The 25,709-nt window shown below is 43.9% G+C and overlaps 2 protein-coding genes across 3 annotated transcripts in view; one reads left to right on the forward strand and one right to left on the reverse strand.

Moving 5' to 3' along the window:
• Positions 1–4,805: 4,805 nt before the first annotated feature.
• On the reverse strand, positions 4,806–4,976 carry LOC103015041 (cytochrome b-c1 complex subunit 10-like). Its single transcript, XM_057541966.1, has one exon. The coding sequence runs from the start codon at positions 4,974–4,976 to the stop codon at positions 4,806–4,808; it is 171 nt and encodes a 56-aa protein (XP_057397949.1).
• Positions 4,977–13,104: 8,128 nt separating this feature from the next.
• The window catches only part of SLCO3A1 (solute carrier organic anion transporter family member 3A1), a 328,719-nt gene continuing 316,114 nt past the window's right edge, over positions 13,105–25,709 (forward strand). For both annotated transcript variants that reach the window (XM_007164979.2, XM_007164978.2), the window contains exon 1: positions 13,105–13,453. In XM_007164979.2, coding sequence (XP_007165041.2) covers positions 13,274–13,453 — 180 coding nt within the window. In that variant the 5' untranslated portion in view covers positions 13,105–13,273. The remainder of the gene's footprint in view (positions 13,454–25,709) is intronic.

The raw sequence follows: 25,709 nt of genomic DNA on the forward strand, positions 1-25,709 counted from the left end.
AGACCTCTAAGCTAGCTCTTTTGTCTTTTCAGCACTGTCCCTTTCATCTCTGCTTTCTGGTAACATATGGTATTCCAGGTTCATTCTACTGTGTGTGTATGTGTGTGTGTGTGTGCGCACACCAGGAGTGCTAGTTTCATCCAGTGAAGTATTAGCAATCCAAATCTGGGCATTTAGGAGTTCATGTGAGAATAGGCAGTGAACAAACTGATACTGCTGTTGAGACACTTCTAGCAGGAAAAATGTTGCTTTTTAACATCCTGAGTTCACATTGATTTTTTTCTAATATTATTAACATAATTAAGTCACTGTATTTGACTCACATCATGAGGTTTTATCGACAACCTTTAAGACTTTCTAATATATTGCTGCAACAAATGACCTCAGCTTGAACCTTGTTTCTTTCATAGTTCCAGCCATGGTATTGGCTTTTGTGCTTGTCTTTGTGTCACACTGACATTCGAGGACTCTGAGCTTTTGTTCTTTGTACCTCATGGCCCTTATCACACTGATTTCCAATCTTATCCCAGATGACTTCTCAGCTGCTGGGAAATGTACCTAAGTGTTTCTTGCCCCTGAGGAGTAATTGTTCTGGATGGTGGCATGTTGATTTTCTGCTGTTCGAAGAAAGGCTTGGCTTCAGTCATCTCAAAGACTCTTCTCTGTTTGAAATTCAGTTTTGGAGGACACCACATTTCCCTTTGTGCATATTTCCTCTGCCACCAGTTCTGTATCTGTCCCTGCAATTTTCAGCCATTGACTTCCAACACATTTTAGTACAGGAAGAAACATTTGGTCTCCGGATAGTCTCCTTAATGACAACATTGAAAGGACAGAAGCACCTTTTTCTCTGTCTCAATCTGGTTAATATATTTCCTTCTAGAAATTCAGGTTTTATTACATTTTTCACGAGGAGGTCCTCCTTGACTGGCGAACCCGGATTTGCTGATCCCTTTGTTCAAGTGATGTGGAACACTACAAGAGTTTGCTCTGGCTACATCCACGGGTTGGGTGGGGAGTGAGGGCCACACCACCTTGTGGGCTGTGCCAAACACACCCTCTCCCCTTTACACTTAGGAAGGGGGCTCTGGACAAGGGAATGAGGGAACACTTGCTTAGAGAGATAAGAGCTAGAAAGTAGAGAACATAAAGGGACTTATATATGATCTCTTATTCAAAATAACCTTAGCAGGATGGAGTCTGGTTTTGGCAGCAGCCTAAGTTTCATTTTACGCCTTTGAGCTGGAACAGAGTGCATAAGAAATGTCAATTTGCAGGAGGTTTACCACGAAACGAGGCAATTTGGGTCCAGAAATAATACTGTATACATTTTAAAAATATCAGTGAATAAAGCAGAAACTAACACACCATTGTAAAGCAATTATACTCCAATAAAGATGTTAAAAATAAATAAATAAAATAAAAATATCGGTGAAAAAAATTTTTAAATTGTAATCCTAATGCATCTTTATCTTTTTAAATGGTAACTCAGAATGTATATGAATGTAAAATCTGCCATTTATGAGCCAGGCTCAATGCTAGGCACTTGACATTGATAACTCTTCCAGTATTCCTAACAACATGCTGGGACAGGTACTATGGTTATAGTACTTTGTTATATTGTCTTAAAGATGAGTAAATGGAGGCTTAGAAAGGTTAAGTAAATTACCCTTGGTCATAAACTAGTAGGTGGTAAGTTGTGATTCAAATTCAGGTAGTCTAACTCTGACTCCAGAACATGGTCCTGAATATGTGTATTATGTGTATCATATGTGTGTATTTGTGTATGTGTGTGTGTATAACAAAAATTGGGTCATATCACACCTATAATTTGGAATACTTCTTCTCACTTATTAACTTATTAAGAGTATTTCCCCCTTCTTATAATGTTTTATAAAGGATCATTTTTAAATGGCTGAATACTGTCTTTTTTTGAAATTGTAAAGTTATTTTGCCAGTCACCTATTAATGAACATATAAATAAAGCATTGTACTTCTATTTTTGTGTCTCTATTTTCTTAGGATACATCCATTGGAAGGGGATTACTGAGCCAATGGAAGGGGCCAGTTTGAGTACCCAGGTAAATATCACCAAATCACTATCCACAGAGTTTGTACAAATTCTTACCTCTGCCAGCAATTTTTTAGAGAAAACTTCTATCAAACTTTTACCACCACAGAAAATTTTCTTTAAAAAATGTTTTGCCATTTTAGTGGGTGAATAAAATATATATCTTGTTTTAATTAGTATCTGTTTGATTACTCATGAGTGTGAATATTTAAAAATATTTATTAGATTTTGTATTGATTTAAAATTTCTGTGTGGATCCTCTGCCCACATTTTTTTGGGGGTATTAGAGTTTTACTTATTGATTTGTAAGAGTGCTTCATGTTTTAATGATATTATCCTTCTGCCCGGTTGCTAAATTACTTTTCCCAAGTTGTGATTTTATTGTTGTGAATGATGTTCCTTGATTTAGAGGAGTTCTAATTGTGTAATAGTAAAGTCTATTTAACTTTTCCTTTGTAATTACTTCTATTGCTTTTATGCTTCCAATGTCTTTCCCTCTCCAGAAATCTGATAATTATTCACTTATATTTTTGTCTATGTATGGTTCTTTAATCCATCTGTTTTAATTGTTGTTTTTGTTTTGGGCTGCTGCATGGTGAGGCTATAATTTCAGTTAATCAATTTTCTCAACTATTTGATGAATAAACTCTCCCATTTTTGTTGTGCTTATTTATTAAGCTGGAATATATACCAGAGTCTATCTCAAGGCCGAATGTTCTATTCTATCAATATATCTGTCAGTTCTTGAACTAGTACCATACTGCTTTGTTTGATGTTGCTTGCAATATGTTTTAATTCCTTGTAAGACATGCCTCCTTAATCTAATTGCCCAGTTTTCCTATTTTAATATGTTCTTCTTTTTTTTTTTTCTTACTTTTTATTCCTCTGAATGAACTTTAGAATCAGTTATGTCATTAAGAAAGATAACATTGCCTATTTTTTGGTTTTCCTCATGTCACTGAATATTTAACATGTCATTGCAAAATCATAATAGTATTTATTGTTCTTTTGTTGTGCCATCTTTGTCAGTTTTATATTAGTGCTACACTGACTTCATAAAATGAAGCTATATATTTTCAGCTTTTGTTTTTATACTGGAAATATTATATAATATGAAATTATCTGTCTTTGTGAAAGTCTGAAAGTTATCACTAGTGAAATTTTCAGACAATGAGACATCTTTAGCAGTCTGAGAGTCAGGTACAATTTTCCATACAAATAATCATTTAGTTCAGTTTATCAAATTTATTAACATAGTATTTTAAAATAATATTTCCATATTTATTAAAATTTTCCTGTTTCTTTTATACTTTTTTTTTAATTAATTAATTTATTTATATTTATTTTTGTCTGTGTTGAGTCTTCGTTTCTGTGTGAGGGCTTCCTCCAGTTGTGGCGAGCGGGGGCCACTCTTCATCGCGGTGTGTGGGCCTCTCACCGTTGCGGCCTCTCCCGTTGCGGAGCACAGGCTCCAGACACGCAGGCTCAGTAGTTGTGGCTCACGGGCTTAGTCGCTCCGTGGCATGTGGGATCTTCCCAGACCAGGGCTCGAACCCGTGTCCCCTGCATTGGCAGGCAGATTCTTAACCACTGTGCTACCAGGGAAGCCCTCTTTTCTACTTTTAAATCTTGTTTTTTCTCTTTTCATGTGTTCTTGAGTTGTGTTAAAAAAAAAAAAACAGTTCTTGAATTTGTGTATCAACTTTACTATTTCTATTTAAAAAAAATTTGTTCAATTTTCTATGCTTATCTTTAGAAAATCTTTTCTTCTGTTTTCCTTGGTTTTGTTTTAAATACATTTTAATTATTTATAGTACACATCCTTTGAAATATATCTACTTTGTCTACTTTCTATAAAAGGCTCACATGAAATAATTGTATTCTGTCCATTTCTTCTTATATATCTTTGCTTTATATATCTGCATAATATATATATATTCCTTTGATATCGTCATTGAAGACTGCACATTTTTATGCACTCATTGACTCATTTGATATTTTTTGGCCTTGTATCCATTCTTGTATGAATTTTATAATAATACCTTTATTTTTACTTCATTTCTGTTTTTCTAGTAAATCTTTATTCATTCTTTTATTTTTAATCTAGTTGTGTCTTTTCTTTTGGATACGTTTCTTATCATTAGGTCACAGTTGGATTTTTTCTTAACCCAATCCTGAAGTCTTAGTATTTTAATACACGAGGTTAAATCATCTAAATTTATTGTTATAACTGTCCATCTACTCATTCTGGATAATCATGTGGGATATCTGGGGGTTTTGCTCAGGTAGGGTTCAGAGGACCTGAGTTTGAACACTGACATGAGAAACAGCCACAGGCATGAAAACAGACAAACTCACACTTGGTCACATAGGCAAGTTCATCTTACAAAGAAAGGAACATTCTAAATGTCAAGTTTGTGCAATTGATCAGAAATCTAGAACAGGAGCCAAATCAAAAAAATTTTAAAAGATCAGACACAACTGAGGAGTGGGTTCAGGAAACAGGGCTAGGAGAGCTTCCCAGAGGCGGGGCACCAGGGAGATTCAAGCATTCTCAATCCTTTACTGTAAGTGATAACAAAGACAAAATCACGGCAACACCAATCAACATGTTGATTTTTTTTTTTTTAAACTTCGAGGTCCATCCCGAGAGTGTGGGCTGTTCCAGAGGCAGATGGAAGGAGGCAGCACCATCAGATAACAGAGGGGCCTGGTTGGGGGGGGGTCAGTTTAATTAATCATCCTTCTTAAACTTGCCCTTGATGTAGGTCACCCAGTCCAGAATCAGCCACCAGTCGGTGGACCACAGCAGCCCCACAGTGCCCACCGCACCCCACGTGCCCATGGTGGAAATCCAGTTTCTGGCCAGTTCCCAGGAGCGCAGGGCAAGGAACCTGCTCAGCATCTCGGCACCATCCCAGCTCAGGGTGACCCAGTCCCCACTGGCTCGGGTGCCAACAACTCTTTTTTTTTTTTTTTTTTTGATTTATGCTTAGGTTAAGCACTGGACTAATTTCTTTAGACAAAGATTTCCTATAATCCCCACAACTACCCTGTGAAGTACATGTTATTCAAGTTTTACAGACAGGAAAAGAGAGGCTCTGAGCAGGTGAGTAAATTTTCCAGACCAACATTAGCAAATGCTAGAACCACTTCCAAAAACCAGATTTCCCTGACTCAAAAGACCTTGATTTGAACCACTGTGTTATTCCATTTTCTTCCCAAAGTACAATTTTTCTTGGTTTTTATTTTCCCCATTTTTACAAGCATACATTCTATTATGAATTCTTCTAATTAGGTTTTTCAAAATCACACTTGAATGCATAGGTTCTCTAATTATCAAATTCATGAATAATATAATAATTTGATTCCTTCTTCTATAAGATGAGGAATTTAGTACACTTCTAATTCTCCACATACCCATCTTTCCTCCATTCTTTGCCAATATCATTTGGAATTATAAACCTATTTATTATTAGTTTTATTTTTAGTTATTTTAGAAGTAACAACAACAACAAAAACTTTCCATCTGTACCAATATTCTATTTACAGAATTTTTTAAAACGTAATTCTATACATTTAGCTCAGACTGTCACAATGTTTTTGAACCCACTTTTGCTATTCTTGAGTTTTTGTCTTTAATTAATATGTTGTTCCATTCGAACCTGTCTTTCCATAAATTTTTCAAGAAAAGTGCATGGGTGGTATCTTTTTTGAGTTCCTGATTAGAAAAACTAAGAATGTCTTTTTTCTTTTCTTTGCAAATTAATTAACATTTCAGCTTGAGTCATAAGCATTTTCTCTTAGTACCATTTAGACTTTGCTCCATTTTCATCTGGCATTCAGTCATGTGATACATTCTCAAATCAGCCTGTTTTCATTTGATGATAAGTGACTTTAATGTTTTGTCTGGATATTTATAGAATTTTTTAAAAAATCCTTTATGTTCAAACAAATTTGCTAGATTATATCATATTGTGCATCTTTCTTCAGGCAAATTTTGCCTAGAAATGGTACGCTATTTTAAATTGTTCATTCTACCTCTTTTTTCAGCTTGAAAATTTTTCTTCCATTAGTTTTCTTCAATATTGCAGCAACATCATTTATTCTGGTTATATCTTCCTTGAGGGGGTCCTTCTTATCCATATATTAAGTCTTTACTTTTGATCTACCAGATCACCCATCTTTTCTCTCATCTTTTTTGTAATCTTTGTTTCTTTTCTCTACATTGAGAGAAAACTTCTCTAGCTTGATTCTATATCATTTGTTTGGGTTTTCTGCAATTTTGATTCTGATCTTCAAAATCAGATTTCAATCCCACAACTTTAGTTTTGGTTTACGTGAATCCACATCTTATCTGTCCCACTTCCTTTTCAAATTCAGCTAGAATCTGAAGCATCAGGTGGGGAAGCGTTACTTTTTCTTGTGTTTTCACTCATTTTTTTCTCTTCCCAATACTAGTTACTGACCACTCTGGTCCTGGCTCTTGCGGGGGGCAGAAATATGGAGATGAAAGACACTAATCAGTCTAGACAGGGAGAAGTGCAGTGAGTGTCCTCAACAGTGGGAGAAATGCTAGGGCAGAGGCTGGCCTAGGTGGTAAGGGGCTGTAGTGGTAGGGAGGCAGTGAGGGAGTTGGGAGGGCAGTAGGGAGAGGGTATTTAAAGGCTTCTTGGAGGAGGTGACACTTTAGGTGGATCTTAAGGTACTAGTAGGTGTAAGCCAGCTGAAGAAAGGGGAGGTAAGGGCAGAGGAAAGAGCAGGTGCAAAAGTTTGGAGGAGGAGAAACCATGGTGAGCCCAAGGAACCACAATTAGTTAATTATGGCCAGTACAGGGTGAGTGTGAAGGGCTGGGGATAGTGTTAAGGTATTTTATTAGCTTGCTAGGGCTGCCATAACAAAATATCACAGACTGGGTTGCTTAACAACAGAAATTTATTTCCTCCCAATTCTGGAAGCTGGAAGATCTGAGATCAAGGCGTCAGCAGGTTTGGTTTCTTCTGAGGCCTCTCTCCTTGACCTGCAGGTGCTGCCCCTCTGTCTGTGTTTTCTGTGTCCTTATCTCCTCTTCTTTATAAAGACACTAGTCCTATTGGATTCGGGCCCACCTATATGACTTCACTGTGCTTTAATTACCTCTTCAATGGCCCTGTCTCCAAATACAGTCACATTTTGAGGTAATGAGGGTTAGGACTTCAACATACAAATTTTGGGGAGCGGGGCACCAATCAGCCCGCAACAGGCAGACAGAGATTGGACAGCCTTCTTGTTCAGTGTGTCATGCCCTCAGACCCCCTTACCTGTCATTCCATAGGGGAGGAGAAGGCCTGCAGGAGCTGGAAGGCGGTATACGGGGAGGGCCGTAACCTGAGCAGGGGTGCTCCTCCTCTCTCCTCTGTATATGATTTCTCTATTATTCATACTCTAGATTCAGTGGCACGCTGCACCTTGTGGATTTTCTTTCATGGTCTTTGTATATACTCTCCAGGAACCCTTTATACATATGAACAAGTTCCATTCTGAGAGTGCGTTCGTAAGTCCAGTCTGTTCGCAAGTCCAACGAAGTTAGCCTAGGTACCCAACTAACACAATCGGCTATATAGTACTGTACTGTAATAGGTTTATCATACTTTTCACACAAATAATACATAAAAAGCCAAACAAGCACAAAAAGTAAAGAAAACATTTTAAGTCTTACACTACAGTACCTTGAAAAGTATAGTAGTACAGTACAATAGCTGGCATACAGGGCTGGTATCAAGTGAATAGGCAAGAAGAGTTACTGACTGGAGGAGGGAGAGGAGGTGGAGAGGTGGAGAGGGAGATGGTAGAGCTGAAGGATCATCAGCAATAGGAGACGGAGGGCAAGCTGCAATTTCACTCACACCTGATGTGATCGGACATGCGAAGGCACATTTGCATCTTTGAAAGTCCGCAACTTGAAGGTTCATATGTAGGGGACTTACCATACACTTGATTTAGGGTTCAGTGGCACAATGCACCTTGTGGATTTTCTTTCATTGTCTTCATATATACTCTCCAGGAACTCCTTATCTCTTAGATCAATCAGAGAGTTAATGCATTGCATTGCACCGTGCCTGCCGAGGGTACACAGGCCTGGAGCCCACTTCCCCTCAGGAAGGCGGACAGCTATGGCCACTTTCTGCCAGGCTTGGAACCCATGAAACTCTTGACATGATATTAAACTCTAAGTCTCCACCTTCCTTGGCTGGAGATGCTCTGGGGCCCCCCAAACACTTTCAGTGCTGGCTAATTTCATGTGCCCACAGTTGCTGTCAGTACCCATCCTTAAAATACAAAGGTTGGAGTGCATTTTTCAGAGACTGGGAGCAAAGCTGGGATCTTCCCTTTTTCTGAGAGAGAAAAGTAAAAGCAAGATGTCAATGAAAGGGGCTGATGGGGACAAGGCCTGCTGCAAGAAGGACGTGCACAGTTGCTGCTGGGGTGGAGAAGTGGGTCCCTGGGGAGAGTGCCTGGAAGGAAGTTTCCTATGAACTTGGACCCCTTCTGGGTTGTTTTCCTGTCTTAATCAGAAGTACCAAGCTTCTTGGCAGGAGGCCTGTTAGAACCTGAGCAGGACAAATGCTCCTTTATTTTTAAAACAAGATACTCTCTCTACCCTTAAGAAGCTAACAGTCTATTTGGATAAACACATTCTATTTACATAAATATCTATAGAAGGTAGCAAATGATGAGCTACCCAAATACACTAACATTGGTACACGTTTGTTTTACTCCTCCTTTATCTCAAAACTCATTTTCCATAAATATAACACATTTCTAAAAACCAAGTTTTCTCATACCTATTCTTCGATTTTCGTTAGTTTTTTTTCTTTCTTCTGTTTCTCCAGTTGGATTTTGGATTCCTCCTTTTTTTAATTGCATCCAAACTGATGTTTATCCTTTTAACTTCTTTGCTGAGTTTTAGGATATATTCAAATTAAGACATATAATTAAAAATACAGAACTAAGATTATAGAAAGCAGCAAATGCAGGCTATATGGTAGAAAGGCATATGGATCAGGCTAATTGGAAAGTGGAGGTGGGGGGAGAAAAACCCTGAGGAAGAGGAAATAAGCTTCAACTCAGCCCAAATATTAGTTTCAAGCCAAAGAAGTTGGCCCAGCCCCAATTCTATCCTTGGTTGAACACAATACATGATTGGTGTATTTTCAGAAAAAGAAAAGAAAAATCCATCCATAGGGTGAGGATCTAAGCATCTCTTTTGCACTCCAGTGACAATCAGAAATCATTCTTTGCATTTATTTTTCAACTTTGTATTTGCCTGTGAACAAAATTGAAGCTGGCAAAAGATGGTTCATGTGAATTACTAGGACAACAGTTTCTCCTTGTGTGGAATTACATTGAGGCTGCTTGCTGTGAAATCCTGACACAGCCCAGTAACAGTGGAAGACATTGTCATTTTTTTTCCACATCCATGAAGTTAACCCACTTCTCTCCTACAGAAATGAACTGATGGTCCTTTTTAAAGTAAGGGAGAAAAGCTCTCCAAATCTTAATCACTAAGCATATACATACAGTTTATTAATATTTTAGAATCAAAAGCCAGTTTATCTTCCCATGTCACCCAATCTTCTTTATGCTTCAGATTTCCTGAGTACATTGCAGCATCTCAATGTTTGGAATACTTCTAATAGTCAGCAAAGTAAGGGCTCATGGAATCAGAGCCTCAGCTAGCAATATTTTCATCTAACTTAGAAAAGTCATCTAGCCCAGAAAAGTAGTTGAGAGACTAAAATAATCCCAAGGGTTCTACAGTCATTCATACTGACCGGTTCTAAACCCATCATCCACCACTAGAGGGAAAGAGGAATGAAAAAGCCTCCAGCCTAGAAATGGTGGCTAAACCATTTCTCCAAGGCAACATTCATGGTCGCCCAGTTGGTGGGTGGGGTTTAAGCTGGTGTTTGCCTTGCTCATCACATGATGGTCAACTGTCCATTTCAGAGGCTGGTTGGAGGGGGCACCCCAGATCGTGGGAGGCCTAAACTCTTTCTTCATCTCCTTCCTCCTTCTCCTAGGTGCTCCCCCAGTTTGGGGTGGAAAATGCAGGTTTTAATTCCTGACACTAGCTAGCTGTGACCTCCAAAAAGCCACTTGCTGCTCTTTCTTTTTGAGTAAAATGGGGTTAATAAGATCTGCTCTCCTTGTGAGATTTGAGTGAGACACAGGACATCAGAGCACTCTATCAGCAGTCACATGTTGTACAGATACGAAGACAGTTACTATTTTTCTGCTTCTGCCTCTGCACAGGAGAGGAGCCAAACAGAAGCACCTGCTGCTCGTAAACCCAGCTCGTTATTCCGGGAACCCTCATGTACAGGTAAACAATGGAAGAGCAGGAAGGAAGAGAATTGAACCTATTAAATTCCTTCTTTCTGACTGTCATGAGGCTAATGCCTGGTTGCCTTCAGGCCGACTTTGATTATTCTTAAGGCTTCAGGCACTGAATTATTTTCATGGCTGTGTACCATAAATTATAGGAGGAATCTACAACCCTAACCCAGAATCCTCTGACAGCAAAAGGGTTTGAGTTCTCTAAAGACAGTTAAATTTTATGTTAAATAAATGGTTGAAGCTGAAAAAAGCTTGTCCCTCTTTTGGTCTGTACCTGAGGCAATGTAGTGTATAGACAGCTGGACTTGCATCCAAGTCCTGTCCCATTCTACATTCTACATCTCTGAGTCTCCATTTATAAAATAGGGACAATATGAGTCCCATCCTCCCCAAGAGACAGACCACTGGGTGACAAGCAAGATAATATATAGGGAGTTCAGAACTGGGGCTGTGATAGCAGACACCTTGGTTTCAAAGGCTGGCCCTGCCATTTACTGGATATGTGTGACATTGGTAAGTTTAGTTAACATTTTTGGGCCTGGTTTCTTATTTGTAAAACAGGGCTAATAAGAGTGTCTAGTTTAGAGGATGGTTGTGTGGGTTAAATTGTAAATGTGGGTGAAGCACTTAGAACAAACGGTGCTTGGCCAGAGTCAGCACACAACAAACATTAGCTCTTGTTATAACAAAGTATGTAAATAAGACTCGAAGACTATACTGCACTTTGAAAGCTATTTCAATAGCGACAGGATCACTGTTCAGAAACAAGTAAACAGTCTTAGCTTTGTAGCTCACAGTTTTGGAGGCAGGGAAGGGAGCTAGTTCATCAAGGGTCTTCTCAGGAAAAAGTGATGAGGCACTCTCATGATGCCAGAGTGATGGAGAGGACCAAGGGCGTGAGAGGAAAGATCCCATAGAAAAGTTGGCTATGAGTGAGGGGAGGGTGTAGGGAGTAAGGGAGGGGCTGCAGTAAGGTGATAGACTCTTGGGGAATGGTATAGCCGATAATGACAGGAATCGGGGAACATGGAAAAAGACCTCTGTGGTGGAAGCCAATTCACATAGGAGACAGCCGAGACAAGGGGAGGGGAGCATCTGAAAGGGACACCAAGCCTAGGTGAGATCATGTGTGGAACCAAAGGAGGATGCAGCAGTTTATGTTTAAATGGTATGGCAAGACAACACCCCCTACCATTACACTATCCGTTCTCGTTCAAGTTCTTTGGGAGTAAGCAAAAATTATGAAAGTGTTAATTACTCTTCAATTTCGGATTTAAGCCTGCCTTGGTACACAGGCGCCTAAGAGAGTGGATCATTTTCTTAAACATGACTATTAAGGAAAGGCTTTTTTTCAAATGATTGGTTAAGCCCCCACTGGACCAGGTAGAAGATGCCGAGTGCTTTCTGGTACGTGTCCAGTCCTTTCCAGGTTTCTCTGAGCTTCCGGAAGCTGTCTGCGGACTAGCAGATCCTGTCGGTAGTGCCTTGTGGCACAAACTACTGGTAATGATTATAAAGAGCGGCTGCCACGGGGCCTGGGCATTCAGGCCAAGGCCAAGGAAGGTGGCCCGGGCCACAAAGCTAGGCGAGAGGTGGGGACCAAGGCAGGCCTGTGGCTAATCTCTTCCTGCTGGCTCCAGCCGCGCGGCTACATCATTTTTGAGGATGGGCTCCAGGCAGATGGCGGGCTGCACAAGGCCCTCTGCTGGGGTCGCTGCGACCCTGCAGCCACCTAGACACCGTGGCTGGGGGCACCTGATAATCTGTGCGGCTGCCGACAGGTTAATGGAACTTCTCTCTTGCTGCGCTTCCGTTCTTTTCTCTCCTTTCGGTCTGGGGCCTTTTAGGCACACCCAGAGGCCTAGGAGAGCAGGAGCAGAGGCCAGCCGGCTGTAGAAGCCTCGAGCAGCTCTGACCTCTGGCACCTCCCCAAGCCCCAGAGCGCAACATCTGTCCCCAGAAATACCCGGGCGGAGGGGAAGGGAGCGCACCAACCCTTTCCTGGGTACTCAGTCTTCTCTCTCTTCCTAGAAACCGCTCCACCCCTCGGGTCTAGCGCCCCGACGCCGGAGCTCTAGGTCCCCGCCCCGCGGGGGCGCCTCCGCACCCCATTTCCGCGGCTGGAGTTCCTCCTGCAATAGCACCCAGTGTCCACGGCGGCGCCCCGAGCCCCGCAGCGCCATCTAGTGGCTGGGTACGGCCTTCCTCCCTCTGGGGCACCCCCTCCCTTACTCCGCAAGGACTCTCCCTCTCTCGCGTCCTTCGGGCAGCGGGACGCTTCCAGCCTCGGCCAAGGGGCAGCGCTTGGCGCCCCAGGCCGGTACCCTCGCACCTGCCCCGGGGCGCACAGGCGGCGAGGAGCGGCGCGGCGGGGGCGCGCAGCGGCGATCGAGGCCCGGGCCTCGCGGTAGAAGGGGAGGCGAGGGCAGGCGCGGCCCGCGGGCGACGGGAACTGGGCGAGGGCAGCGGCGGGCAGCCGCCGGCGGCGAGGCAGCGGCGGCGGCGGCGGGCGGTGCGAGGAGCCCCTGTGATTGGCACAGCCCTAGCCGGAGGAGGAGGCGAGGGGAGGGCGGAGGAGGAGGAGAAGGAGGAGGAAGGGGGCGAGCGCGGCGGCGGCGGCGGCAGCAGCGGCGGCGGCGGCGGCGGCGGCGGCGGCTGCGAGGAGCCGTGCCTTCCACCTTTCCAGCCCCGGCAGGACGGGGGTGGCCGCCGCGGGCCCGGGGCGGGGACAGCACGCAGCCTCGCCGCGCGCACCTCAGCCCGGCAGCGGCCCCGACACCCGGGGCAAGCGGGAAAGAGGCGGCGGCGGCGGCGGGGGAAGGATGCAGGGAAAGAAGCCGGGCGGCTCGTCGGGCGGCGGCCGGAGCGGCGAGCTGCAGGGGGACGAGGCGCAGAGGAACAAGAAGAAGAAAAAGAAGGTGTCCTGCTTCTCCAACATCAAGATCTTCCTCGTGTCCGAGTGCGCCCTGATGCTGGCGCAGGGCACGGTGGGCGCCTACCTGGTGAGTCCCCGTGCCAACTCCACCGCGGGGCCCCTTCCCCAGCGCGGCTCCCGGGTGTTCAGCTGACAGGAGGAGGGGGCAGCCCGGGCGCCGGGGGCAGGCGGGCATGACCTCCGCCCGGCGTGGAGGTTGGCGAGTGGTGCAGAGGCGGCCGCCGGGGGAGCTGCCGGCCCGGGCTGCTGAGCGAACCGGGAGCCGGCGGGACCGCTGATGCCCGCAGCTGCTCGCGCGGCCGGCGGGGGCTGGGGGGGACCCGGGTTGGAGGGGCGGCGGGCAGGTGGGCGTGAAACCATCCCTCTCCCGCCAAAGCACAGCCAGAGGGTGAGTTCAGGAGCCCCCCTGCAGAGGAAAGCATCGCGGTTTTCAGGTGACCTGTACATGGAAAGAAAAGCCCGTTAGCCTCTTGCGTCCTCGACTCTGCATTCCATCCTCCGGGAGAACAAATCCATTATGCATCATTTTCTCCGGTAGCTTTCTCTATCCGCCAGTTACGGAGGGATTTAACAGTTTAGAGTAAAATGCGCCCAAGTGTGGCCCTGATCTGAGCCGGGGCTGCGGGGGGAGTATTCCCACTCCGTATCCCGTTAGCCATCTCTCAGCGTCTGGGATAAAGTTACAATACCTGGAGAGCAGCTGTGAGTTTGTGTAGTTTTTGCTACCCACTCTTAGACCTAAATTCCCCACCGTGGTCTGTCGTTCCCAGGGGCGTATTGCATCATTGTGCACAAGGTACATCGATTTCATTTGCCTTCTGAGGGGGGATTTTAATGTTCAAATGGTCAGGGGTGCATAACATACCAGAGGAAACAGCTTGTAATGACTCAGCAGTCAAATACCTACTTTACCTGCTGTCTCCTGCCCCGCGCAGGTGGTCCCAACTTGGGTTTAAGAGAATGCACTTCCAGACCCAAGTACGGTCCTGACTAAGCAGGATTTTTCAGAGTGTATAGTGTTAAGACATTACTTGGCTACTGACCTGAAACTGAAATCAAATGTCATAGATTTTGAGTGTTAGTGAGCAAGTTTGATGGAGATAGAATTGGACAAGGTTTTGGCTATTGGAGAACTACATCCTGAGATAGAACCATGATCTTTCTGATGGTACCATTAATCCCTTCTTCCTGGCCTTGGGGTGCAGTTAATGAGGGCCAGTCGCTGGGTGCCCTGTACCATTCATAAACAGCCTCCTAAGAATTGGGGCTTGCTGTCAGGGGGAAGTACAACCAGGCTTGGTCTCTTGGTGTGAGATAAAGTAAGTTATGTGGTTACAAGAGAGGGTTGTTCAAATTCAGCTCAGTTCCTGGGGTGACAGACTTACAGGGTTTCTGAAAATCAAATGCATTTTCTTTGCTCCTTGTCAGATGAGAGGCATTTAAATCCCTGTTACTGGCTGCATCCATGACATGCATGCTGCCGGTGAAACCTGTAGCCAAAAGCACATTTTCATTTCTGTTTAGATTTTTGTTGTATAAAATGCACTTGTAGTTCGAATACATAGTTGCAGAGAGAACCTGTGACCTTCGGAGTTTTGGAATTAGGGGATGACCGTGTCTTGGGGGGGGTCAGTGTATCAGAGTGTCCTTGGAGGGAATTTGACCATTAAAATATTAAAATAGAGATGTATTACTAAGACGCAAATGTACAATAAAAATACATGTAGGTCTGTACTGTAGCATATGCAAAGTATGTGATACCTAACCGGGGCTGTGTTTATCAACAGTTTTTAACAGTTTTTGCCTCAAACCAATTTTGTTCAATAGAGTAGATTATTCATGTTCTATATAATAGTATCTACTGTTGGCAAAAACTGAAGTTTTAGAAGTATACAGAGTGTTATGGGTTTTGTAGTTTGTGGACACAGATTTGGAAGATCACGATTAACAAATAAAAGGTTTTACATCTTAAAAAAAGAAAAACACCATCAGAACTTTTCACACCATGAATGATAAGGCATGGGCTTGGTTTTAGCTTGCAATGATTTAAGGGTTTTGGAAAGAAAGGAATCTGGGCTTCGATCAGATGAGTGGCCGAAGCCCCTTTAGAAAGTTAAGAAGTAGAGGGCTGGTGGATGTTACAGGCAGGGCTGGCCCCGGGAGATAGGAAGTAGACTCTGATCCCAGAATGGCTGAGTGGCAGGCAGAGGAGGAATTGAGTCCACCTGGTGCAGCTCTCATGGCATTTCCCGCCTGGGCTAATGGAGAGCCTGGTTTGAGGGATAGGGTAACTGGAGTCAACAGGTGACTGGCCGAAAGCAGATGGAGGCCTAGGAGAGGATGGGCTTAGGAAATTGAATGCATTGTTATTACTTAGAGTGGAGGCATCAGGTGCTCAGGTCTCTGCCTTACTCCGCTGCCCTTGGCTCTCCATTGCCATCTGAACCTCATGAAAATGGTTTGCTTGTCAGGGTTGACTGAATTGGCTTGCCATGGGTTTTGCTCTTTTGGGCCGCTTGGGAATTTTCTCTTCATCTGTTATTTGGGAGGTAGAATTAAAAGTTTGTTGTTTCTTCAGTGCTGTGAGACTTCTTTATGGCTGATTTGAGAATGAAACATTGCAGGATGTTCCCAGGAAAGGCAACTTTCTCCATTCATTGTGGCTTTCTTAGGAAACCTGAGAACCTGTGTTTGTAGGCCATCACACACACAAGGTCCATGTGCAAGGTGTGTTATATGGGATCTTTACACTGGCAATCAGCCTGCCCCTCTGAGGAAGCATTTTCAGATACCTGATGAAGGGCACACCTTGGGGCCCTGCCAACACTGCTTACTTTCAGGGAGAGAAGGGAGATTGCAAATTCTCTGCCTATGACATTACTTCCTGTTTGAGTCCCAAGTCCACGTAATTACCTTATTATTTCGTCTTTCCAGGTGCCATTGTTTTAATATTAGGAGGCTTCATTTCATTGCTCCGCTTTCTTTCTGAAAAGACAGATTACCTAGTGTCTTCGCTGACACTGGTGTAAGCTGCCCAACTGCAGAACTGAATTAGAGGTTGCCTGTGATTTGAGAAGCAACTTTGAAAAGCTGGACTCTGTGTGTGTGTGTGTGTGTGTGTGTGTGTGTCTGTTTTCCCTCAAGAACCCACCCAAACTCAAGGTAGATCTATATAGAAGAAAGCCACCAATTGTTAAGCTAGGCAGGGGACTGGCAACTTTTGGCCTGGGTGCTGGGGTCTCCTGGGGAAATACAGAAGGACTTTGATCCTGATGCCTAAACTCGATGATGATGATAATATAGATAAGGTGACCTGGGTGCAACCCGGGCCAGCTGTGGATTCTGAAATCTCTTACCCTTGCCAGTGTTTTAACTGGAAATCATGCTTCAGATAAGACAACAGTCACAGGGATGGTCTCTTGTAGTCACTTAAACTGCCTGACTAGCTAGGAAATATTTTTTTTTCTGCCTAAGAAGAGGGACCAGGACTTCCCTGGTGGTCCAGTGGGTAAGACTCCACGCTCCCAATGCAGGGGGCCCAGGTTCGAAACCTCGTCGGGGAACTAGATCCCACATGCCTGCTGCAACTAAGAGTTCACATGCTGCAACTTAGAAGCCTGCATGCCGCAACTAAAAGCCCACATGCTGCAACTAAAGGTCCTGCATACTGCAACTAAAACATGCCACAACGAAGATCCCGTGTGCTGCAATGAAGACCCAGTGCAGCCAAACTAAATAAATAAATAAGTATTAAAAAAAAATAAGAGGGACCCATTCAGTTTGATCATCACTGTGTGCAGAAGAGAGAATGCAATTTAATTTTCCTCTACTCGGGTCTTTGCTTCTGGTGGCTCCAGTCTGCCCTGACCTACTTGCAAGGATGTAACATCTGCTTAAGTCTTGGGCTGTTTGGAGAAGGCACAGGCATATGGGAACTGCACAGAGAGAAAGTTGTTTTGTGTGCACTTGATGGTGTTTGAGGGAGACCCACTGAGATATTCCAAGTCATTCCCTGAGCGTAGCCCTTGCTTTAGAGGTTTGTGTGTGTTCTCAAATGAGTGAGGACTGGAGGTGATAAGGATATGTGCAGGAAATTAAGACCTCGGGCACCTCTGGGCTGTTATGGATGAAGCTCAATTACAAACCCATTTGAATTTCCTCAGGATGAAAACTTAAAAAGGCCAGTTTAGTCTCTGGGTGGGGCACACAGGAGGTTCCTATGAATCAGGAATGGGCATGTCCCTATCTTTTTTTTTTTTTTTTTTGCAGCTTGTTATTAAAATAAATAGTTTATTTTTTTATTGAAGTATAGTTGATTTACTATTTATTAAAGTAAGTAGTTTATTTTTAACTGAAGTATAGTTTCAGGTGTACAGCATAGTGATTCAGTTATACATATATATGTTATACATATATATATATATTCTTTTTCAGATTTTTTTCCCTTATAGGTTATTACAAAATATTGAGTATAGTTGCCTGTGCTGTACAGTAAGTCCTTGTTGTTTATCTATTTTTTACACAGCAGTGTGTATATGTTAATCCCAACTTCCTAATTTATCCCCACCCCACCCCATTTCCCTTTGGTAACCATAAATTTGTCTTCCATGTCTTTGAGACTCTGTTTGGTAAATAAGTTCATTTGTATCTTTTTTTTTTTAGAGTCCAAGTATAGCGATATTATATGGTATTTGTCTTTGTCTGACTTCCTTCACTCTATTTAGAGTTATGTAAAAATGAAGTCTGAGGTTTTGGTGACAATGTAAGGAGACGAATGACTGTGTCAACAAGGTTCCATCTCACTGCTTTATAGTCACTTTGTTTCTAGGCTTGAGAACATTCAGTGGGCTTGAAATTAATGGCTGAGGTGAAAAGGCTGGATTTGTTCTTTTTCTGTTTTTTTCCTAAAGAAGCATCATTTTGAAGATTTTTTTTTCTTTTGCATATCTAACCCAGAAGCAGACAGCTGAGAGACATTTTTAAAGTCCTTGTCAAATTAGTATGATGACTAAGGCAACTGTATTTTCTTTAATCAAATTATTTTACACACTTATGGTTACTCAAAGTGACAAATTCCCTGTCATTTGCATAATTACTATATAGCCCCAGGTAGGAAGAAATAAAATTACCCTGATTTTTTTTTTTTCTTACAGCTTAGTTGAAAATGTTTAGCTAATAATCATTTAGGGGAAAAAATTGTTTCTGAAAATTCCTTTCAACCAGCTTTGTGTACATACCTCAGTTTCTGTGGTTTCCTCTTGTGTGTTTAGCAGTCGAAGAAATGGAATTAGTTGTGAAGTGAGCAAGAGCTCGTTCCTGAACTGGGTAACTCTCCCCGTTTCAAATTTAGATACCTTACAAAAAGGGTGGCCCAGAGGCCTCTCCACAGCGACCCTGCCTTGCTAATCAATCGCTCAGCATTTAAACTCATCTTCTTGCGGGCTGCCTGAATGGTGTTGTTCTGTATGAGGCTGCAGAAGTTTCCTCTAGTTGCCAAGGCCACCTGAGCAAGAGGGTCTCTGTGACTTTCTCTTGCTCATCTTATTAAAGCAAGCTTGGGGGTGCTGCCTTGTCCAGGGACCAGGTTCACTTAGCAGACTGGCCAGGCATGAGTAAGTGTAATGTTGCAAAATCGATGAGAATACAGCTGCCTTTCCTATAGAAGTAGGCCTGGAAAAAAGAAAAAAAATCTGTGAATGTTATTGGCTGGTTGCAGAGAGAGAGCAGAAGTTGGCATTGGTTTCAGCGTGTGTTCCAGGCCTCCTGCAGAGGCTGTGGGAGCCACAGGGACTCATGCTGAGCTGCCCATGGTCCTTGGATTCTGGGGGTCAGGGCCCGCCAGGTGACTGGGCAGGTGAGTGTGTACGAGGTGCTGAGCCCTTGCTGCGGTGGAGAATTAGACTCTGGACCAGCAGCATTTCTCCAGCACCTTACTTCCAACTTAACAAACATGTTTAACTTACACAGATTTAACTGCACACACCACTGAATAACCACGTTCCTGTGAAGTAGAGTCAAAATACTTATCATCACTTTATTCACCTATATTTTGTCATACATGTTCCCTATTATATTCTGTGCATTTGTGTGCATTATCTATTTACATACATGTTCTTGTAAAGAGTTACATTCACCAAATATAGTATGTTGTCCTTTTGCTGGGGGGGGCAGTTAAGGGACATTCAGTGGTAATTCTGATTATATGGTTTCCATGTGGATTTATTTTATTTTATCTTTTAAACTTAAAAAAATTTTTTTTGGCTGCACCTTGCAGCATGTGAGATCTTAGTTCCCTGACCAGGGATCGAACCCGAGCCCCCTGTAGTGGGAGCGTGGAGTCTTGACCACTGGACCACCAGGGAAGTCCCCCATGTGGATTTAGAACCCAGTCTCCCCTGAAGAATCGTCACCTGTATTTTATTCCCTCTCAGAAACGCCGTTGGTAATTTGTAGACCAGGACGATAGCATCCTTGTTCTTTTAATTTAGTTTTGCTATCTGTATCTGCAAAATAGATGATACACAGGAAGAAAAGTGGAATCAGTGTCTTCAGTTCATAGGGTAAGTGAGTTGATGTGGTTCTAAGACACTTGTATTTGATATGATCTAAGTGCTTAGGTGTTTATATGAGAGGCAGTATTGCTTAATGATTGGAACTATAAGTTAATGGTTAAAATTCCCAGGTGGAGAACAGCAAGCACCCATGGCAGCTGTGACTTATTAGATGAGCATCAAAAGACCCAGGATTCACTCCTGTGTCCTCCTCTTGCCGGATCTGTGAGCTTGCGCTGATTACTTAACCTCTCTGCCTTGGTATTTAATTTTAAAACTCATAGTGTTTCTGTGAGGGTTAACTGATTCGGTACATCTAAAGGACTTTGATACTCACATGTGGTGAGTACTCGATAAATACTAGCTATTATTATTAATAACAATAACATGGTTATACATATTTATATAAGAACTATATAGCCCCAACCAATGAGAAATAAAATTATTTCCATCAAGCTTTGGTCTTGGTTTAGTGAATTGTACATTCAAATCATTTCCTAGTTTGCTGTGCATTTTGTCTGGGAGGTGAAAAGTTTTTAAAAGCAAGAAGTAAGTACTAAGAAATAAGTTGCTAATTCTGTTTGTTCCCCTGTTATAAATACAGCAATCCATTTCATCTTAGAGATGTTGTAAAAATTACCAGTCACGTGGGAGAGGAGCCCACCTTAGTAATAATTCTGCTGACCATTTACAGTCAGTGGGTACTTTGAGGTGGGTAGAGAAGGGACGGCACACAGACGGCTGTGAGGACAGGTGTGCGGTTGCTTCTCTTTGGGAGGCCCTCAGGATCTTTGCTCTGGTCTGTGGCCACAGGGTGGAGAAGACTGGGTAGGTCTTCTAGGTTTGTAGGCAGCTGAGAGGCAGGGAAGAGAGTGTTGGATGTAGAGTCAAAAAGACTTAGGTTTGAGCCTGCACCTGTTCCTTACCTGCTTCCGATGACTTGACTTACCTGAGCCTCAGTATTCTTATTGGAAAAATGGGGATGCTGATAGAACCTGTCTTATACAGATGGTTGAGAGATTTAAATACAAGGACACGTGAAAGAGTGCTGCCCATAGGGTGCAGTGTTCAATAGTTGCTTTAACAATAATGGCATAACCCTACTGGTTGACCTTGGCACAGCAGACATCCCTTCCAGGGACCTGAGGATTTGGGTTATTGTGTGTGGCCTGGGCTCTGTCTCCTAAATTGGAGATCTGCTTCTCTGGATGAAAAGTTGCCACTTCAAGGCAGCCTGGGGTGTCAGGAGGGGGCCCGGGGGACATACGTTGTGGACGTATGCTACCCTCCAGGCAGCCTTGTTTAAGATGTGAGACCTCAGAGCTCAGCCCTGGTTGCAGGGAAGGGCTCAGGTCCCGCGCAACACCCACTGCCTTCACCTTAGTCCTCTTGCAGTTCTAAGCAGAGCTCAGACGCGCAGTTGTGGGCAGTTCCCTGATCTTGGTCCTTTTTGGTTTCTCAGAAGCAGAGCGAGCTTTCAACACAGTCTTGCTGCCCATCCCGCGGATTCGTCCATCTCGGCTTAGGGCTTGTGGGGATCGTTTAGGAGGATACCTTCTGCACGCGCCACTCTCCTCCCATCAGTGGTTTCAGAAGCATCTTTCCTTCCCCAGCCTGGTCAGCGCAGTCCTTGGGAAGAATAGGGCACGAACTGGGCCCATCTCAGTCCATCAAGCTGCAGTGTGTATTTTGGGTGAGTTCTTAGGTTCACGTTCAAATGCCACAGGCTTCACAAGAGAGAACATGCACACTGAGGACCCTGATTACCAAACCCCGGTGGCTCTGTGTCGACCTCACTGAGGAAGGAACCTGTCCGCTTCTTAAAGCACTGAACTCTCTGCAGCCACAGCTGTGGAGTGAGCGAGCACGGGGAGCCTTCTTTCTGGGTGTTTCGTGACAACATGTAGAGCGGAAGTGGCCCACTGGATGTGGGCAGAATCTCCGCCATTGGGTCTTTATTTCAGTTCTTCTTTGTGGCTGAGTCGAGCCCTTCTGAAAAGGGAAGCCCTTTCTGACGGACTGTTTAGTTGCTTGTTCTTTAGTGGAAATGATGGTAGCCAACCCAGCTATTTCTTAAATGACTGGACATTCCTCTCCAAGCGGGGAAGAGTTATTTCACTGTCTAAGTTAGGAGAGCTGGACATTAGAATTTTCCTGGACTTAAAACAAGAGTCTCATGTATCCCTTCCAGTCAACACTCATCAGAAATACTTAAAAGCAAAAGGCAACAGAGGTTGCTGTAAGCCCTATTGTTCGAAGGGGGGGGCAGGGGAGAAGTGTGAGCCCACTCTTCCCCTTTGTCTACATGATTTCCACCATAAATTCCCTGGCAATGGCTCTTTGGAGCCATTTCTCTTTGCAATGGCAATACCTGCTTCTTCTGGGGATGTCATATCCCACATGGCATCTTAAGTTACCTGGTAACAGAATCAAAGAGCGTACTGACTGTAACGGGGGGGATCTTATTTCCTTAGGGCTGGCTTTGGTTGACATCTTTGTCGTGAGCAGGCTGTGGCCTCAGACCCATCCAAGCAGGCAGTGGGTGTGACTGTTGCATCACTAGGACGTGGCAGAAGGTCTAAGCTCTAGGCAGTATTGTGAGTCCATTCAAAAGCCTGGAGTATGCGATTGGCTCTTCTGTCTGTGCATCTGTCTGTCTGTCCATCTGTCTATCCATCCACACTCCCTGTGGGAGTTCTGTACTATGTGCAGATTCTAAGTTGCCTGGCAGGTTGCCCTTTGGGATGGGTGTCTGGATAATGAACTTGGCTGTCCAGGTAACCTTTGAAACCTCTTCTTGGTAGGTCTAAAGCCTGTCATGGCTGTCACTTCCTAGCCACCTAAGCTCTGGGCTGTGTAGTGTTAGCAGAAATAGGAAGTTGAGCAGGCTTTTGACAAACAGTCCTGGGGAATGTAATGGAATAATATAGAGTAGAGTAGCCAATTCTTTCCTACATCACTGTTCACACAACCACAGGAACCCGAGGAAGGTAGAAATGAATACTTTCACCTCCATTTCTGCACTTGCAAGGTTGGTGTAGGGAAAACAGTGTCCAGTGGTGTTTTTCAGTTAAAGACTATTGTAAAATGTTCTTGCAAATGGTTATTGACTTTCCCTTCTCCTCCACTTTTGGAAAATGTTTATGTAAAATAGGCAGCCTCCTAATTGTTGGCTTTGCCCCCCCTCCCTCTTCTGGCTGCAGTTCTCCCATCCTCAGCTGATTAGAATGAGAAATTACCACCTTGAATATAAGCAAGTTGAAATTGGAAAGCTGCCCTCTAACTGATTATATAAGCTTGAAAATACTGTACCTGAAATCTCGTGCTTAAGAATTCCCTTAATGAAGATAAAAATCTCAAAGCAGCATGGACGCACCTGTTTTCATTATGTAAGATTCAATTATTGTGGTGCAACCCGTAAAATAAAGAATAGTGTTGATTAGTTCATCTGTCCGTTGGCTTTTTGGGTCACAGAATTGTTTGACGTACACCCCCAGAGCCACATAGAGCTTAACCCCCTGGAAGTTGGCCGCCACTGCTTCAGCACCAGCACCCCCTTCTCTCCAGGGGTCCACAGGCTCATTCTAGGTCTGTGGTCACCGCAACTCTCAAGGTTGTAGAGGGCAGGCGCCCGTTAAGGTCGGCTTTAGAGATTGCTCATGCCAATCAGTGGGACGTCCGGGAAAATTGCTGTTAACCGTGATGGGCTTTATCCTTTGGCCATTTCATTTCCTGAAGCGCTGCCCTGATGGGACTTGGGATGTCCTTTGTCTCGTTTTGCATAACTGGCCTGTGTTTCAATGTGGCATATCACACCATCCTCTTCTCAAAGCCATACACGCGTGGGGTGCCCAGCACAGCATGCTACACGGTCGATTTCAGATTTCCAGCCTCCTGAATTATAGACCAGGAGCTTATTTTCTGGCCATGGTATGCATTGGGGGGAAAGGACTTAAAGGGAACGAGACCAGTTGAAATAGCTGTAGAAGAGCTTCAAACAGACCTCTCTTGCAAAAAATTTAGGACAAGACTCATGATGGATTATGTGGCATGTTTGTTGCCTCCCCAGTGCTGGTAGATACTATGTTTGTTACGAGGCTTAATGTGCTAACAACGAGTTTTTCAGCCAGTCCAAGGGAGGATATCTTTTGGAAACAAAAAAAGATAAATTAGTGCCTTCCCTTTACCTTTGCCAATCTGGAGATGCGTATAAATAGATCAAAAAGTCCTGGAGCAGTTTTGCAGCTTTGCAGCCTGCAGTTGATGAGAGCAAATGGGGAGGTCTGCCTTGCTGCAGCCGGGCTCAGAGTGGCACGTGGAGCCAGCAGCACTTGGGCTAAATCCAAAGGCAGCCCATGGAACTTGTAAGACGCACCAGTGGGATTGGCCTGCATTGGGACTCCCTTTCTTACGTCTTTCTAAAGATTACATTGTGGAAGCTCGATGCTTGTTGCTTTCATCTTTGGCAAAATCAGGGCACAGAACTAAGTAACTTACCTAAATGTGCTCCAGAACTGCCCACATTAGCCAGCAGGTGTGCGCAGGTAAACAGGACGAGTTTTATTTTTGGAAATAATGATTAGAAACATATGTAAATAAAAATAAGGTTTTGGTGAGTGCTGGGAAAAAAATCACTCATTTCTCTCACTGCCTTTTAAAACATCCCTCCTTTTTTTTTTTCTTTTTTTTTTTTTTAATAGATGCAGTGTTTCCTGGTAGGAAACACTATCCTTAATCTAGTGAACAGATAAAAATATATGCATTTATATTTATCTGTCTTAATCTAGTGAACAGATAAAAATATATGCGTTTATATTTATCTGTCTTCTGATACTTTGAATTTCATTGGGGAATGCTTTTGTCACCTAAAAATAATAGTACCAAGGCAGCAATTAAAAATAACCCCAGGGCTCCTGGCACCCAAGACCATCAGGGAGATGATTCCATGTGACAAGTGAAACACTTTAGATCCCCCTCCCCTTACAAAAGAAAGCTGAGTGTTCTCGCGTTGAGGTCTGTCGCCTTCATGGTTGCCTTTCTCTTTGTGCCAGCTGAGCTGAGCTGTGGGGGTCAGGCTGGTCAGCTCAGCTCTGTCGCCTCCTGGTTGCTCATTAACTTTATTCCTGCCTCCGTCTGCTGGCCCCTGACCTCAACAGTGCCACGCTTCACCAACCCTGGCAGGATGTCACAGCCAGATCTGCGAGACCCCTGTGAGGGTGTGCTCCCGGAAGTCCAAACCCAGACCACTGCTGAGTGGAACTCTATGCCAGGCTTTTTCCATGGGCACTGTTTTTTTGTTTGTTTGTTTTGGCCGTGCCCCACGCGGCATGTGGGATCTTAGTTCCCCGACCAGGAATTGAACCGGTGCTCCCTGCACTGGAAGCAGAGTCTTAACCACTGGACCTCCAGGGAAGTCCCCCACAGGCACTGTTAATACCCTTCTTCCAGCTCCTCCTTTGCTGGCTTCCCACCATCCTTATTCAGTGGAAAAGGCAGCTGAGCCCTTGCCTCTTACAGGCCCTAAGGATCCAATCCCATCTTTCACCATGGACTGCGTGCTAATTCTTGCTGTCCTGGACCAGTTCTGAGCTTATTATATCGTATTTAAGAGTGGGAGTGGGGGGAGTTGTCTCTTCCTATTTATTTAAACCTTTTCCTAGGTGGGGTTCATAGGGCAGTAGGGTCATTCTCGAACATTTTTGGTATCTCTGATGTTAGACCAAAATCGGGTTATATTTTCTCCCTTAGATATATAGAGATGTGACGTGTGTA

The sequence above is a fragment of the Balaenoptera acutorostrata genome, chromosome 3 (genome assembly GCF_949987535.1).
Source record: "Balaenoptera acutorostrata chromosome 3, mBalAcu1.1, whole genome shotgun sequence".
Lineage (NCBI taxonomy): Eukaryota > Metazoa > Chordata > Mammalia > Artiodactyla > Balaenopteridae > Balaenoptera > Balaenoptera acutorostrata.

Bases quoted from the DNA above. Each gene is read 5' to 3' on its own strand.
- LOC103015041 (XM_057541966.1), bottom strand. From the start codon at position 4,976: ATGCTGAGCAGGTTCCTTGCCCTGCGCTCCTGGGAACTGGCCAGAAAC.